Source organism: Garra rufa, chromosome 18 (assembly GCF_049309525.1).
Source record: "Garra rufa chromosome 18, GarRuf1.0, whole genome shotgun sequence".
NCBI classification, from domain to species: Eukaryota; Metazoa; Chordata; class Actinopteri; order Cypriniformes; family Cyprinidae; genus Garra; species Garra rufa.
Window position 1 is genome coordinate 19,225,719 of NC_133378.1, and position 17,610 is coordinate 19,243,328.

The 17,610-nt window shown below is 38.8% G+C and overlaps 2 protein-coding genes across 3 annotated transcripts in view; both read right to left on the minus strand.

The window, feature by feature from the left end:
* bcl2l1 (BCL2 like 1) overlaps nt 1–13,207 on the minus strand; it is a 40,483-nt gene extending 27,276 nt beyond the window's left edge. Inside the window, exons 1-2 of the mRNA XM_073823199.1 lie at nt 13,068–13,207; nt 8,074–8,783 (exon numbers count right to left, since the gene is read on the minus strand). Of these exons, the coding sequence (XP_073679300.1) occupies nt 8,074–8,652 (579 nt within the window). The 5' untranslated portion in view covers nt 8,653–8,783; nt 13,068–13,207. The remainder of the gene's footprint in view (nt 1–8,073; nt 8,784–13,067) is intronic.
* A 1,644-nt stretch (nt 13,208–14,851) lies between these two features.
* The window catches only part of arfgef2 (ADP-ribosylation factor guanine nucleotide-exchange factor 2 (brefeldin A-inhibited)), a 49,829-nt gene continuing 47,070 nt past the window's right edge, over nt 14,852–17,610 (minus strand). For both annotated transcript variants that reach the window (XM_073822645.1, XM_073822644.1), the window contains exon 39: nt 14,852–16,411. In XM_073822645.1, coding sequence (XP_073678746.1) covers nt 16,247–16,411 — 165 coding nt within the window. In that variant the 3' untranslated portion in view covers nt 14,852–16,246. The remainder of the gene's footprint in view (nt 16,412–17,610) is intronic.

A 17,610-nucleotide genomic window follows, 5' to 3' on the forward strand; every position in this document is an offset into this window, starting at 1 on the left:
TCGCAATTTAACATCTCTAAGACCTCTAGATCAGACTGACTGAAGATAATGTTGATATCATTAAATCTCTAGGAGGAGTTTGCTACAAGTAATTTCCTATTGCCAACAGGTGGCGCTGTGATTATAATAGAATATTGGCCTTCAGATGTGTTCAGGCCAGGACTCTTATCGAACATGTGAAGTTTGAGGCAAATCGGACATTTTATGGCTGAGTTATAACAAGTTTTATATCCATGGCGAGACCACGAAATTTGCCAGGCCGCCACGGACACACCCTTCAACGAAAACTCAAGATCTTCACAATTTAACATCGTTAAAGCCTTTTTATTAGACTGACCGATTTTGGTGTTGATCTGATTAAATCTTTTGGAGGAGTTTGTTGCAGAGTACAGCATGACACTTCCTGGTGCCAGCAGGTGGCGCTATGAGTAAAACTGAATATGGGCATGTAGATGTCATCAGGTCAGGAGTGTTATCACACATGTGAAGTTTGGGGCAGATCGGGCATTTTATGCCTGAGTTATAGCAACTTCCTTTTTCATGGCGAAGCATCGAAATTTGCCAGGCCGCCACGGACACGCCCTCCGATGAAAACTCTAGATCTTCGCAATTTAACGTCACAAAGGGCTTTAGATTAGACTCACCAAATTTGCCGTTGATCCGAATAAATCTCTAGGAGGAGTTCGTTCAAGTATGACGCCTGAAAATGGCAAAAATTACACAAATTTTGCTAAGAAAATTAAAAATAACCGACTTCCTGTTGGGTGTCAAATTTTGCTCCAAGAGGCTTTTTTGTAGGTATTGGTGTGTTACATGTGTGTACCGATTTTCGTGCATGTACGTGAATCACAACTGAAAGCGCACACCGCGGAACGTGTAAAGGTGGCGCTATCGAGCCATTTTGCCACACCCACTTCTGCAACCCATATCAGACGTAAATTTTCGCCAGGTCTGATGTGTGTGCGAAGTTTCATGAGTTTTCGGGTATGTCTAAGCCCTCAAAAATGCGATTCATTTTGGAGAAGAATAATAATAATAATAATAATAATAAACGAAGCAGATCCAATAGGGTCCTCACACCATCGGTGCTCGGGCCCTAATAATAAACGAAGCAGATCCAATAGGGTCCTCACACCATCGGTGCTCGGGCCCTAATAATAAACGGAGCAGATTCAATAGGGTCCTCACACCATCGGTGCTCGGGCCCTAATAATAATTAAAGCTGCAAGCAGCGATGAACGGGCCCTCGCACACGGGCTCACCGCCGACCGGTGGCTTAGGAACACAGCAAATGGTGGGTAGTATGCTTTTAATACAGTAAAAATAGGAGATAATGTCAAAGTCACTTAAATGTGCCAAATTTCCTGCTGCCAGCTGGTGGCGCTATGCCTATAACTGATTATTGGCATGTAGATGTGTTCAGGCCACCACTTTCATCAAACATATGAAGTTTGGTGCAGATTGACCTTGGTATGTTTGAGTTAGTGAAATATATGATATATCCTGCTGCCAACAGGTGGCGCTATGATAATATCTGAATATTAGCCTTTAGGTGTCTTCAGGCCAGGACTCTTACCAAACCTGTGAAGTTTGAGGCAGATCGGACATTTTATGGCTGAGTTATAACAACTTCTATGTCCATGGCGAAACATCAAACTTTGTCACGCCACCACGGACACGCCCTTTAACGAAAACATAAGATCTTCGCAATTTAACATCTCTAAGGCCTCTAGATCAGACTGACCAAATATAATGTTGATATCATTAAATCTCTAGGAGGAGTTTGATACAAGTCATTTCCTGTTGCCAACAGGTGGCGCTGTGATTATAATAGAATATTGGCCTTCAGATGTGTTCAGGCCAGGACTCTTATCGAATATGTGAAGTTTGAGGCAAATCGGGCATTTTATGGCTGAGTTATAACAAGTTTTATATCCATGGCGAGACCTCGAAATTTGTCAGGCCGCCACGGACACACCCTTTACCGAAAACTCAAGATCTTTACAATTAAACATCGCTAAGGCCTTTATATTAGACTGACCGATTTTGGTGTTGATCTGTATAAATCTCTAGGAGGAGTTGGTTTTATAGTACAGCATGACACTTCCTGTTGCCTGCAGGTGGCGCTATGACTATAACTGAATATGGGCATGTAGATGTCATCAGGTCAGGAGTGTTATCACACACGTGAAGTTTGGGACAGATCGGACATTTTATGCCTAAGTTATAGCAACTTCCTTTTTCATGGCGAAACATCGAAATTTGCTAGGCCGCCACAGACACGCCCTCCGATGAAAACTCTAGATCTTCACAATTTAACGTCACAAAGGGCTTTAGATTAGATTCACCAAATTTGCTGTTGATCGGAGTAAATCTCTAGGAGGAGTTCGTTCAAGTATGATGCCTGAAAATGGCAAAAATGACACAAATTTTGCTAAGAAAATTAATAATAACCGACTTCCTGTTGGGTTTCGGATTTTGTCCCAGGAGGCTTTTTTGTAGGTATTGGTGAGTTACATGTGTGTACCGATTTTCATGCATGTACGTGAATCATAGCTGAAAGCGCACACCGCGGAACGTGTAAAGGTGGCGCTATCGAGCCGTTTTGCCACACCCATCTCTGAAACCCATATCAGACATCCATTTTCGCCAGGTTTGATGTGTGTGCAAAGTTTCATGAGTTTTCGGGTATGTTTAGGCCCTCAAAAATGCGATTCATTCCGGAGAAGAAGAATAATAATAATAATAATAAACGAAGCAGATCCAATAGGGTCCTCACACCATCGGTGCTCGGGCCCTAATTAAAGCTGCAAGCAGCGATGAACGGGCCCTCGCACATGGGCTCACCGCCGACCGGTGGCTTTAGGAACACAGCAAACGGTGGGCAGTATGCTTTTAATACAGTAAATGTAGGAAAAATAGATCAAAGTCACTTAAATGTGCCAAACTTCCTGCTGCCAGCTGGTGGCGCTATGCTATAACTGATTATTGGCATGTAGATGTGTTCAGGCCAGCACTTTCATCAAACATATGAAGTTTGGTGCAGATTGACCTTGGTATGTGTGAGTTAGTGCAAGATATGATATATCCTGCTGCCAATAGGTGGCGCTATGATAATATCTGTATATTGGCCTTTAGATGTCTTCAGGCCAGGACTCTTACCAAACATGTGAAGTTTGAGGCAGATCGGACATTTTATGGCTGAGTTATAACAACTTTTATGTCCATGGCGAAACATCAAACTTTGTCAGGCCGCCATGGACACGCCCTTTAACGAAAACTCAAGATCTTCACAATTTAACATCTCTAAGGCCTCGAGATCAGACTGACCAAATATAATGTTAATATAATTAAATCTCTAGGAGGAGTTTGGTACAAGTCATTTCCTGTTGCCAACAGGTGGCGCTTTGATTATAATAGAATATTGGCCTTCAGATGTGTTCAGGCCAGGACTCTTATCGAATATTTGAAGTTTGAGGCAAATCGGACATTTTATGGCTGAGTTATAACAAGTTTTATATCCATGGCGAGACCTCGAAATTTGTCAGGCCGCCACGGACATGCCCTTCAACGAAAACTCAAGATCTTCGCAATTTAACATCACTAAAGCCTTTTGATTAGACTGACCGATTTTGGTGTTGATCTGTATAAATCTCTAGGAGGAGTTTGTTGCAGAGTACAGCATGACACTTCCTGTTGCCAGCAGGTGGCGCTATGACTATAACTGAATATGGACATATAGATGTCATCAAGTCAGGAGTGTTATCACACATGTAAAGTTTGGGGCAGATCGGACATTTTATGCCTGAGTTATAACAACTTCCTTTTTCATGGCGAAGCATCGAAATTTGCCAGGCCGCCATGGACACGCCCTCCGATGAAAACTCTAGATCTTCGCAATTTAACGTCACAAAGGGCTTTAGATTAGACTCAGCAAATTTGGCGTTGATCCGTATAAATCTCTATTAGGAGTTCGTTCAAGTACGAGGCCTGAAAATGGCAAAAATGACACAAAATTTGCTGAGAAAATTAAAAATAACCGACTTCCTGTTGGGTGTCAAATTTTGCTCCAAGAGGCTTTTTTGTAGGTATTGGTGTGTTACATGTGTGTACCTATTTTCGTGCATGTACGTGAATCACAGTTGAATGCGCACACCGCGGAACGTGTAAAGGTGGCGCTGTCGAGCCATTTTGCCACACCCACTTCTGCAACCCATATCAGACGTAAATTTTCGCCAGGTCTGATGTGTGTGCGAAGTTTCATGAGTTTTCGGGTATGTCTAAGCCCTCAAAAATGCGATTCATTTTGGAGAAGAATAATAATAATAATTAAAGCTGCAAGCAGCGATGAACGGGCCCTCGCACACGGGCTCACCGCTGACCGGTGGCTTTAGGAACACAGCAAATGGTGGGTAGTATGCTTTTAATACAGTAAAAATATGAGAAATATGTCAAAGTCACTTAAATGTGCCAAATTTACTGCCGCCAGCTGGTGGCGCTATGCCTATAACTGATTATTGGCATGTAGATGTGTTTAGGCTACCACTTTCATCAAACATATGAAGTTTGGTGCAGATTGACCTTGGTATGTTTGAGTTAGTGAAAGATATGATATATCCTGCTACCAACAGGTGGCGCTATGATAATATCTGAATATTGGCCTTTAGGTGTCTTCAGGCCAGGACTCTTACCAAACCTGTGAAGTTTGAGGCAGATCGGACATTTTATGGCTGAGTTATAATAACTTCTATGTCCATGGCGAAACATCAAACTTTGTCACGCAGCCACGGACACGCCCTTTAACGAAAACTCAAGATCTTCGCAATTTAACATCTCTAAGGCCTCTAGATCAGACTGACCAAATATAATGTCGATATCATTAAATCTCTAGGAGGAGTTTGATACAAGTCATTTCCTGTTGCCAACAGGTGGCGCTGTGATTATAATAGAATATTGGCCTTCAGATGTGTTCAGGCCAGGACTCTTATCGAATATGTGAAGTTTGAGGCAAATCGGACATTTTATGGCTGAGTTATAACAAGTTTTATATCCATGGCGAGACCTCGAAATTTGTCAGGCCGCCACGGACACGCCCTTCAACGAAAACTCAAGATCTTCACAATTTAACATCACTAAGGCCTTTATATTAGACTGACCGATTTTGGTGTTGATCTGTATAAATCTCTAGGAGGAGTTGGTTGTGGAGTACAGCATGACACTTCCTGTTGCCAGCAGGTGGCGCTATGACTATAACTGAATATGGATATGTAGATGTCATCAGGTCAGGAGTGTTATCACACATGTGAAGTTTGGGACAGATCGGACATTTTATGCCTAAGTTATAGCAACTTCCTTTTTCATGGCGAAACATCGAAAATTGCGAGGCCGCCACGGACACACCCTCCGATGAAAACTCTAGATCTTCACAATTTAACGTCACAAAGGGCTTTAGATTAGACTCACCAAATTTGCTGTTGATCGGAGTAAATCTCTAGGAGGAGTTCGTTCAAGTACGACGCCTGAAAATGGCAAAAATGACACAAATTTTGCTAAGAAAATTAATAATAACCGACTTCCTGTTGGGTTTCGGATTTTGTCCCAGGAGGCTTTTTTGTAGGTATTGGTGAGTTACATGTGTGTACCGATTTTCATGCATGTACGTGAATCATAGCTGAAAGCGCACACCGCGGAACGTGTAAAGGTGGCGCTATCGAGCCGTTTTGCCACACCCATCTCTGAAACCCATATCAGACATCCATTTTCGCCAGGTTTGATGTGTGTGCAAAGTTTCATGAGTTTTCGGGTATGTTTAGGCCCTCAAAAATGCGATTCATTCCGGAGAAGAAGAATAATAATAATAATAATAAACGAAGCAGATCCAATAGGGTCCTCACACCATCGGTGCTCGGGCCCTAATAATAATAATAATAAACGGAGCAGATTCAATAGGGTCCTCACACCATCGGTGCTCGGGCCCTAAAAATGACGTGTTGACTTTCACTTTCTACACAATTCCAGATTCTTTGTGCAATCAAGACATCACGAGATAGCAAAAACCAAGGTCAAGGGAAGAACAAAATGCACGCTCTAGAACAAAACAAAACAAAACAAAACAAAACAATTTTTGCAACTGACACATTGACAAATGAAAAAAAAAAAAAAAAAAAACATCTAAACTACAATCTCTAATCTGCCAATCAGTGAGTCTGTTCTCTGCTTCATCCAATAAACCAACCAGTCTTGTTAAAAATGACCTTTACAATCCACTTCCATATCTCACCCCCACTACCCATCCAATCAAATCGCAGCCCTGATCACAAAGAGAAAAAGCTGACTTGGCCAGGACCCCTCCATTACCTGCCACTATAGTCTAACCTACATAAAGAAGAGAACCAGCACAAAGGGTTTTCACATGACTTTACTCATGCCCGCCTTTCATCACTGGACAGCTGACCGAAGGGAAATAACAGAGAGAAAAACAATAAAAAGACTAAAGATGAAAGGAAACAATGAACTATCAGTGCATCCCCCTCTGTTTTCATCCAAACGTGCTCATCTCCCACACGCTCGACTCAGCTCCGTTCTGTAGGGTTTCGATTGTGAATTAAAGACTATGGAAATCAATAATCAGCTGACCAGTGGCTGTGGCTCTGCTATCTTATCTCCCTTTCCTTTCCCCTCCACAGAGTTACAGCATCCACACCCAGGCCCAAGAGAGGGCAGCACTAAAAACAGCCCCTGTCTGGACCCAAGGGAGCCAGCAGATTTGGCCATGCAAAACACACTTTCATCAATAACATCCACTTTTCCTGGACTATTATAGTCCTTTAAAAGCTGACAACATTTTGAAATGGGATACACTACCAGTCAAACGTTTTTGAACTGTAAGTTTTTCTTAAGAAGTTTCTTCTGCTCACCAAGCCTGCATTTATTTGAAAGCACAGCAAAACAGCAAAATTTTAAAATGTTTTTATTATTTAAAATAACTGTTTTCTATTTGAATATATTTTCAAATGTAATAAATTCCTGTAATTTCAAAGCTGAATTTTTAGCATCATTACTCCAGTTACATGATCCTTTAGAAATCATTCTAATATGCTGATTTGCTGTAAAAAAACACATTATTATTATTATAGTTCAAAGTACAGAAGAACAGCATTTATCTGAAAAACACATCTTTTGTAACATTAAAAATGTCTTTATCATCACTTTTGATCAATTTAAAGCATTCTTGCTAAATAAAAGTCTTGATTTCTACAATTTCTTTCCTAAAAAAAAAATTATACTGACTCCAAGCTTTTGAATGGCATAGTGTATAATGTTACAAAAGCTTTTTATTTCCAATAAATGAGATCTTAGGATCTTTCTATTCATTAAAGAATCCTGAAAAAAATTACTCAACTGTTTTAAATACTACTAATAATAATTAATATGTCTTGAACAGCAAATCAGCATATTAGAATGATTTCTAGAGGATCACGTGACACTGAAGACTGTAGTAATGATGCTAAAAATGTAGCTTTGATCACAGGAATAAATTACATTTTAAAACATATTCAATAGAAAACAGTTATTTAAATATAAAAATATAAACTTTGGCACAAACAAATGCAGGCTTGGTGAACAGTAGAGACTTCTTTAAAAAAAAACATTAAAAATCTTACTGTTCAGATATTTTTAATGAAACCCCAGAAGTTTTGGTCCCTCCGTCGAAAGTACAAGTAACTAAACCTTAGATGATCCCTTATCTTCTTGATTCATGTGGATTCAATTTACAACAGCTTTATGATCTTTTTAGATATTCTAGATTTTGGCTACCTAGACTTTCAATGGAAGCACAGAAACCTCTTCAGGTCTTCATTTGCGTTTTAAAGGTAATCAAAGTAAATGATGACAGAATATTCATTATTGGGAAACTCTCTCTTTGTTGAGTCCTTTAAAGAGGTGTTTTACACAAAGGTTGGCCAAGAGTGGTTTAAAACCTTAAACAGGTTACATTTATATAGGCTTCTTTCAATCAAACTGAAGAAAACTAAAAGGATAGGAGAAAAATACAAGAAACTTTTAACTCACCCATCCTCCTTGGCTTTGAATCCAGGGCTGAATTTTGTTGTCTAGGTAGACGGTCATCCATTCTGCGATACTTCCCACCAGCGGGCTCATCTCCTTCTCCACACACTCGACGCACAGAGCCCCTCCGAAGGCAAACAGTCCCACGATGCGGCCCCAGTTGACTCCGTCGCGGAACACCTCATCCATCACGCTCTCGAAGCTCTGGTACGCCGTGGCGGGCGTGATGTGGAGCTGTGAGGACAGGTCGTTGAAAGCTTGGGAATAACGCAGCTCAAACTCGTTGGCAGAATCGCGAAGTGCCTCCTTTACCGCGTCCAGACCCCCAGTCCCATTCGTCTGACGCTGAGGGGTTGAAGCGGGGGATCTCGGTGGGGTCCCAGTGGAACCAGTACTTGTTCCGTTTAGGGAGCCATTAACGAGGGTGGTCGTCCCTGCTGCTGCCTCCTCCTCATCATTCCCTTCCGCCGCATCAGTCCGATTTGTGTTTTCTGTGAATTCAATGTGGTTGTAAGGGTAGTTCCTCTGCGAGAGTTTGTATTTGATAAAAAATACCACCAGTTCTCGGTTGTAGTAAGACATAATTCACGTCGTTGCTCGTCGTTCTCCAAAGTGTCTGGATATCCACTCGCTCGTTCTTAGAACACAGTGCACACCCTCGCGTCCTTCTCAGGCTTCTGCCGACGCTCAGGGATGGTGCAATGGCTCATACCCTGTGGTAAGACAACAGTGCAATGAATTGATCCGTAAATACGCAATCATCTTCACAAACAAGGAGAGGAGGGGGTCAGGGTGAAACTTTGGAAGAGGTTAAGGGGCACTGAAGATAAACAGTTTTTTTTTCCATCGTCTAAAGCCCTCTTACTTATTGGAGAGGCTTGATCAAAGGAACAGATGGTAGCCTCTCATCACCTGCCTCCTACGAAAAACACGGACAATATCCTCTCTCCCCCTGTCCAAGACGTGGCTAAACGTACAGTGACCTTGACATGAGTGAATTTTAAACAGCAGGGGGCATGGACAGCAAAAGCGTGGATAGAATTATGATTCCCTCATTTCAGCAAACCAATAACGGACCTTAATTGTGGCGCCAGAAGATCCAGCCAAGAGTCGCAGACAAAAGACACCCAAGGTGGTTTTCATAAAGAACGCCTGACAACTCTTATAATCATAAAGGATCTTCATGTAATTGTATAATCGTTGCTCATCAAACAGAACAGACTGAAATTAACGCATTCATTTATAATGACATAAATGTATTATTTAGTGCTGTCAAAATTAGCGTGTTAACGCAGGTGATTCATTTTTTTCAGTTTAATGGCGTTAAAAATATTTATTGCAGTTAACGCAGGGGCGGGGGCTAGGGTTGGCCACCCCACTCACAACTGCTGCTTGTATCTTTTTTTTCTTGACACAACTGCAGAATGTCTTTACGACCACATCAAGCGTGAGACTTTTCAGAAGCGCACTCCAACTTCACTTCAGCACCAGGCGCTATTCAAACAAGCACGGAAAAGTTACAGGTGACAAGGGAGCTTTAGTAGAACAACAGTGAACTGCGGTCAGATGGGATGTTGTCAGGCCATATGTCAGTAAAAATGAATTTACCTGTCCGGTCAGCCAGTAAATAATGGGTTTTTGTGAATTTTTTTTTAAGTTCGCTTAAATTAGAAGTTGTTGTTGTTGTTTTTCAAAGTTTAATAAATGTTAAAATGTTAAAATTTCCAGCTCTCAAATATACTGTAATATTGAATGGCTATAGTCAATGGTTAAATATAGAGCGTTTGTCACGGTTTGGTCAGTTAACTGGATGCGTGGCCATATTGGAGATACTCGGATGTAAAAAACCTCACGGATTGCACAGTTAATGTACTACTGGATCCGTTGTACTGCTAATTTATGCTGTCTAAATCACTGAAAAAACATGTGGAAGGTACAGAATCTTATAGAGAAGGACTTAGTAAGCAGGAAAGGGTGCAATAGTTTGACAAACTAAAGTTAAAGGAGAAGTTCACTTCCAGAACAAAAATGTACAGATAATTTACTCATTCCCTTGTCATCCAAGATGTTCATGTCTTTCTTTCTTCAGTCATAACGAAATTAAGTTTTTTGAGGAAAAAATTTCAGGAATGTTCTCCATATAGTAAACTTCTATGTTGCCCATGAGTTTGAACTTCCAAAATGCATTTAAATGCAGCTTCAAAGGGCTCTCTACTTCAAAGTCGTCCTACATCCTCTTTTACAAAAAAAGGTAAAACAGCAGAGTTTGACCCTCCTTTACTTTGTAAACACAGTACTTCTGCAGCAATATAGGACAATTTTGAAATTGGAGGAGAAAATGAGATGGGAGTTTATCGACATACCCTAAATGTATGGACCCAGATTATTAACCCATTTGAGGTTAATAATAATATTATTAAATAATAATACTTTGAGGTATATAAATTGTACATTTTTAAAGTAAATAAGTGATCGTTTCGCTAGATAAGACCCTTCTTCTTCGGCTGAGATAACTTAGAGCCCCTTGGAGCTGCATTTTAACTGCATTCGGGCAGTTTAAAGTCCACTATATGGAGAAAAATTCTAAAATGTTTGCCACAAAAAAGAATTTCTTTATGACTGAAGAAAGACATGAACATCTTGAATGACAAGGGGATGAGTAAATTATCTGTAAATTTTTCTCCTTTAATAGGTGGTAACGATACGTACAAGAAGTATTAATTAAGATATTAGTCTAATATTTCACCTACCTGACCGGAAATGACAAGAACACAAATGTTGTCAAGATTCATGGAAATCCTGGTTCAGTTTGGCTAACCACAAACGCCTTTTGTTCCTCAGACAGTTTTTTGCACCCTTCTCCTTGATTTGTTATACCTTTTGGCAGTCTTTAGTACTCCAAATGATTTTACCGGTCTGGCAGATTAGTACAGCCCAAAACATGACAATAACTGACCATTTTCAGCAGCAATAATCAGCAAAATATGCGAGTTTCGTTCGGTACAGTGGCATTGTTTACGTTCAGTGCTGCCAATATGACCAATTGATGAACAAAAAAAAAGCAATTTTCTCATCAGCAATATTGGTAACAGTGATACTCACCTTCAGTCATAAAAAAACTATACTGTCTGTATGTTGTTTACACATTAATTTGAATTAATGCAGATATAAAAGTATATTTAAAAACGGTTAGATGAGATTAATCAGGATCAGAATCAGAAAAAAATATGCATTTAATTTTTTTTAATCGATTGACAGCACTAGTATTATTACAGATCAATTCTATACAAAGTTTTAGAATGATAACGTCTGATCAAGAGAATCAATAATTTTATCATTTTAATAACTTTGGATACTATAGACAGAGATAGAGAGTAAAGAGATTTTTTTAAAAAAATTCTTTATTATTTAATAAATGGACCAAGTGACAATGTTGTGATAATTTCGCCTACATCACGAGCGCGGGATGTTCACGCGGTGCATTTATCTGATCGCTCCTGGGAAAAGCAGGAGAGTTTTCAGGAAACACTGGATCAGCCAAACACGTGCTGACAACAACGAGGCTCAGAGCACAACACATGGCCGTTTCAGAAGCTCTGTTTGTCGCAACAAAAATGTAAAATTAACTCACATATTTTGCTACTTAACAACAAATGACTCATTCTCTGTTCAAATATGACGCATATTGTCATTTTCTAAAAATATGAGCCACATCCTTTAATCCACGTGTACTGTATGTGTAATGTTATGTTTATTACATGATGTGGTCGCACTTATTGATGTCGCTGGATTCATTAGCAGACCATTTCAGGAGTGAATTCGGTTTGTTTACAAACACAATGTCAACTCAAGCACAACACACATTCCCACGCGTGTATGAATACATCCCAGACAAAGCTATTCAGTGTTTTATATCAGTGCTCTAAAGAAACAACGTTTTGAAAATAAAGTCTACAGTAGTGGCTAATATACACACCGAACCAAAGCCTTTATCCACCAACTGTCGTTAGTTAGAAATTACCTCACACAAAGTCTAGCGTTAACGTTTATCTACTTTACCTCACCTCATCGTGCTTATTGACAATTATGACAACACTGAGAGTAAAATAGCATTCAGCTTACCATAACATAGTCCCCTCATGTAGATGAAGTAAACCAACTCCTGGGAGTGTATACGAACGTCAGTTATAGATTAAGCGACACTATCAAATACAATCCGCGGCAGATCAAAAGTAATACTGTATGCGAGGAAAAAACGAGGCAGTGCTAGATATTTCTCTTTAAAGCAGACCTCCCCTCTCTGTGATAGGACATGATCACCTAAATGACGCTAGCGCTGCCTACCCAACCATTACGTAATAAAAGGCTCGGGCCCATAGCACTAGCAGAGGCCGAGCGGAAACAAGCAGTCAGTTCTGTCGGGTAACACATATCACTTTCAGAGTAACATTAGCGATCGCTTCAGAATTATTTCAGTCTGAGAAAAAGCACAAAATTCATAATTATAACTCAAACATTGCAGCTGATCTCAAGCTGAGCGCGAAAGCTTACAAATTTCGCCGCGTCTATCCTGAGAAGAAACACTGAATGTATATTATTTAAAAATGTCTAATTCTTTTATCTTTCTGCATACACAATTTATACATGCAAGTCAAATTAAACACCCCTTCATATCTTATTCACAAATGAATCCGATGCACTTAATGCATTTCTGCACGCATTTAAGTCTTGAGAAACGCCACATACGTTACTTGCAATAGAGCAAATTATTAATAACAAGCTCTATATAATTGATGGTTCTTGCTGGCCAAGCATGCATTTCCTGTAAAAATCCAAGCCAACTACGTCAATCTTTCCCCCTTCGGCTAGTTAGCCATGTAGCTAGCGTCATGGAAGATGGACTGGCTATATGTTACAGGGAAACGCGAAATCATTTGGAAGCGGGTGTAAAGATAAAGCTCCTGTTTCCAACCGCATCGCAGAGCTTTGCTACTTACTCGGATATTTGGAAAGGCAAATTCCTGATCTCCCGCATGATCGATGTCGGCGTGTGTCTCCTCGACCCGAGTGCAGTCGGTGTAGAGCCGCTGTCAGCAGCGCATTCGGTGCTCTGAACATTCACAACGCTCAGTTCCGCCCCTTCAGAGCTGCTCTTTAAACTGAGGGCCTATTCATATATTACAGCAGATGTGCAACTGAGCTTGCTTACTCCAAATAGTGGAGTAACTATTTCACAAACTCCGAAGTCGTTCACTAAAGCGTATTATTATTTGAAAAACAACGGTTATGTTTTAAAATGTTGAGACGCCATTCAGTGCGACTGCTATTAATACTAATGACTGAATCTTAACGAACTCGCAACTTTTACACATTATGTGTTCTTGAATGAATTCGTCTCAATATATAACTACAAATATGTGCATATGTAAACTTAACTGACGTTATTAGTGTACATTTTGAATAAGGGTAAACGGCTTGAGCTCACTAAACAAAGAGTGGCAGAATTACTATGGTAACCTTTGTTACCCCAAAACGCGCGTAATGCGTCTGACTGTGGCAGCGACACCCCGTGGCGTATAAATGAGTACAAATATTCGCTTTATTGATTCAAATTAAATTCTTCATTTGGCCATTCTACAAAATTGGTTCAAAGTCAAGAGTTGGAAACGTCTTAAAATGTCTTTTTGTACAATTTTTTTATGTTTGCAAATTGTATAATATCGAAGGTACACACTTCTAGTAATTGTGCAGTTAATTCTCATATTGTATTTTACGTTTTGGAATATTTGTCCTTTCCTCAAATTTGTCACTACCGAAACACAGTAATATATAATTTAATAAGAATGGTTATATTGACCTAGTAGGTTTTGCTTACATCTACCTTGTAAATATATTTTTCTATTTTATTAAAGTTTTCAGAGGTAAATCAATAATTACAATCTTAATATTTAACATGTTATTTATGAGAATTGTTGTATTCAGTTTTTCTTGGTAAAAGGCAAAAAGTTGATCATACTGATTTCAAAGTTAAGGTTTCATTTGTTTGAATATAAATTGAACCAGACACTATCACAACATCTTGTTTGATAATTCAGTATACTTTATTTTTGACAAAACATTCAGTCGTGACTGCATATTTTCGGTAGTGACTAATGTTTTGGTAGAGGCCACATTTTACAGAATTTTAACTCACTTACTAAAACACTAATAAAAACATACAAAAATACAAAAAAATGGTTATTTCCGCCAAATAATGAATTGTGTGTTCTTTTGTCATTACCAAAACAATGACGACATGTTTTGCTCGTGACTGTTATGGTAGTGACAATTTTACAGGATAACACTCAAAAAAACAAAGATGTTACTACCGAAACTTCACCAAATGTTTCGGTCGTGATAATTTCAGATACTTTTGAACCTAGTTTAAAGATGCTAATCACCACATGGTTAGCTAGCACAATTCTGAATAGTTGTACACATATAAAAACTAAATATTATGGAAAATGGAATGGCAAAGAAAGCGTTTAATTACAGAAAAACGGTGTTCTGTAGTGATATTCTTTAAGGTTACACACATATAAATATTTCCTGATCATAAATGTAGGGGTGTAGTTAAAATCAGTCTCTGCTAATGGACTAAAACACAGTGTTTCGGTAGTGACATGAAAATACATTTTTAATAGCTTATAAAAAGATAGAAAGTTATACATTCGGTTAAGGAATTAGACCCCTCATTAAAAACCCTAATACAGAAGAAACAACAAACACCGGTAGAAGAAAATTCAATGGTTCAGAATTCAAACTTTATTGATTACTTCACCAAATGCTTGTAAGATTACATCACAATATGTATAGAGTTGAACAGTATTCTGTATATTTTACATGAAAACTTTACATGTTGTATTTTTTTCATATACTATATATATTTATATTCCCCAGTCTCGAGGGAGGCAAAGTAGACATCCATAGTAGCAAGGGAAGGAATGCTTTTCAGAAAATATTTAAATGCACTTCAAGAATGAAATACATCCTTAATGAAAATGAATTGGGAGTTGGATCTACACCGGTAATACACTAGTAAGTCATATGCTGCTGGGGTCTAATGAAGATATACCTGGATTATACAGTACATTTGTATTCCTGTATTTCTCCCGCTTCACTTGTTTTATGATAATGACATCAGCGACTGGCATCCATCTTGTAAACTTGCTGATTCAGTCTGACTCCAAATCGAGAGCGAACAGCACTTGCAAAAATGAAAGACTTAAAAAAAACTATTAGGCAAACTCTAGTGCACTAAAATTAAATATTCATTAGATGTCTTAAGATTTCAATGATAAATATGAAACAAAAAATGAAAATGGAAACCAAATGAGCTTGATGTGTGGCATGGTAGAAATGGTAGTGTCTGCCTAGTCTGGATTAGCAAGCGTAAATATCGACACATGTAAAATAAACACCAAATGCTTTGAAAGCAACCGTTACATTCTTAGGACAATTTGGGCTTCAGTGTGAACACACCGAAACCAAATTGTTTTACCCCAAACTAAAAGCACTTTAAATGCAAAAATCGCTGTTGAGTTGAATGAACAGATTTAAATCAGAGATGATTGTTTAATTGTATGATGAATCAATAAAGGACAACGATAATGGGCATTTATGGACCATAATAAATCATGCCATTATTCACTGGTGCAAGCTCGATGCACAAGCTCTTAATAACAGAGGATGATCTCATTTTTGTAAGTCTATCTTTCTTCAGCCTTTAAAACAGACAACAATTTACAGATAGGACAAAAGCCAAAACAATGAAATCAACAGACGATCAGAAACCAGATATACAGCAGTACTGGTAATAAATTATTTTCGCAGCCATCCAGAAGAAAGTCAAAAATAAAAATAAACAAATATGACTCGTGACTCTAACAACACAGACGGATGACACAGCAGAAGCGTCACCCTGCTGGGCCACAGTGCTGTTTTCTCTCATAGGGGAGCGACTGACGCCGATGAGTCAGGACTGGCAGGACTGAGGAAAGTATGGGACAGTCACACACAGTCATTCTGCGCTCCTGTACAGTCCTTCGAAACACAGCAGAGGCTTGTAAGTGCTGACTATCCAACCACTTTACAGCCTCGCTTTCTTCTCAGTTCATCTCTGATCTATGTTCCTCAGTTATGATGATGAAGGCTGCGCTCTGGCCAATTCGGGAGCAGCGATGTGGAAGACGGAACCAATGCGAAGGAAAAATCGCCGCAAAGCAGCGCGAAGCTCCGGAATGAGGTCGAACTGCATCATCTCACACAGATGGTGGTAGTAGCAGGAGGCATGAGGCTTGAACTGAAAGAGAGAAGACAATGTTAAACATTCATGGAGAGATGGCATTTTAATTCATTAATTTAAAGGTGACATATCATGAAAATCTGACTTTTTCTGTGTTTAAGTGCTATAATCTGCACTTTTAATCTGCACGTTTCCTCCCACAGTGCCATTGTGTTTTCGCAAGCAACAACAGTGTGCTAGTTGCGAGCACAGAACACTATTTAGAGTCCCAGCCTCAGAAGAGACTAGAGAGCAGTGGATTTATTGATTTTTTACTGTATATCACGCTGCTGCCACACAGATCTAATATAAACATGTGGTTTCTTTCCCACAGACATAACCGACTGTTTTTGCAACTCCTGTGTGTTTTTAACATAAACTTGTGTATTTGACAGTTCAAGCGCAATACGACGTGAAAGAGAACTTACACTACCGGTCAAAAGTTTGGGGTCAGTAAATTTTTCTTCTTCTTTTTTTTTTTTTGAAAGAAATTAATACTTTTATTCATCAAGGGTGTGTTAAATTGATAAAAAGTGATAGCAAATACTTACATTGTTAGAAAATATTTATATTTTTAATAAATGCTGTTCTTTTGAGATTTTTATTCATCAAGGAATCCTGAAAAAATATCACAATTTCTAAATAAATACTTTGCAGGGCAACTGTTGCAATATATAATCCAATATAGATCATTCTAATAATAAATCAGTATATTAGAACGATTTCTGAAGGATCATGTGACACTTAAGACTGAAGTAATGGCTGATGAAAATTCAGCTTTGCATCACAGGAATAAATTAAATTTTAAAGTATATTACAATAGAAACCATTATTTTATATTGTAATAACATTTCGCAATATTACAGTTTTTTCTATATTTTTGATTAAATAAATGCAGCACTGATGAGCATAAGAGACTTTCTTTAAAAACATTACAACTCTTACTGACCCCAAACTTTTGACCGGTAGTGTAATTTTATAGTTATAGTTATATATGGTTTGAAACGCATTATAGACATGATAATCAAAACCAAACAGATGTTTTTTTGGCAGAGTATCTGATGTACGAGCTTTAAAAGCACAAATCTAATCTGGAAACGGGGGCGGGGAGCAGCAGCTCATTTGCATTTAAAGAGCCATGCACAAACAACGTGTTTCTGCTTTCACTCAATATGGGCATTCTCAAAATGATATAAATGATCTGTGGGGTATTTTGA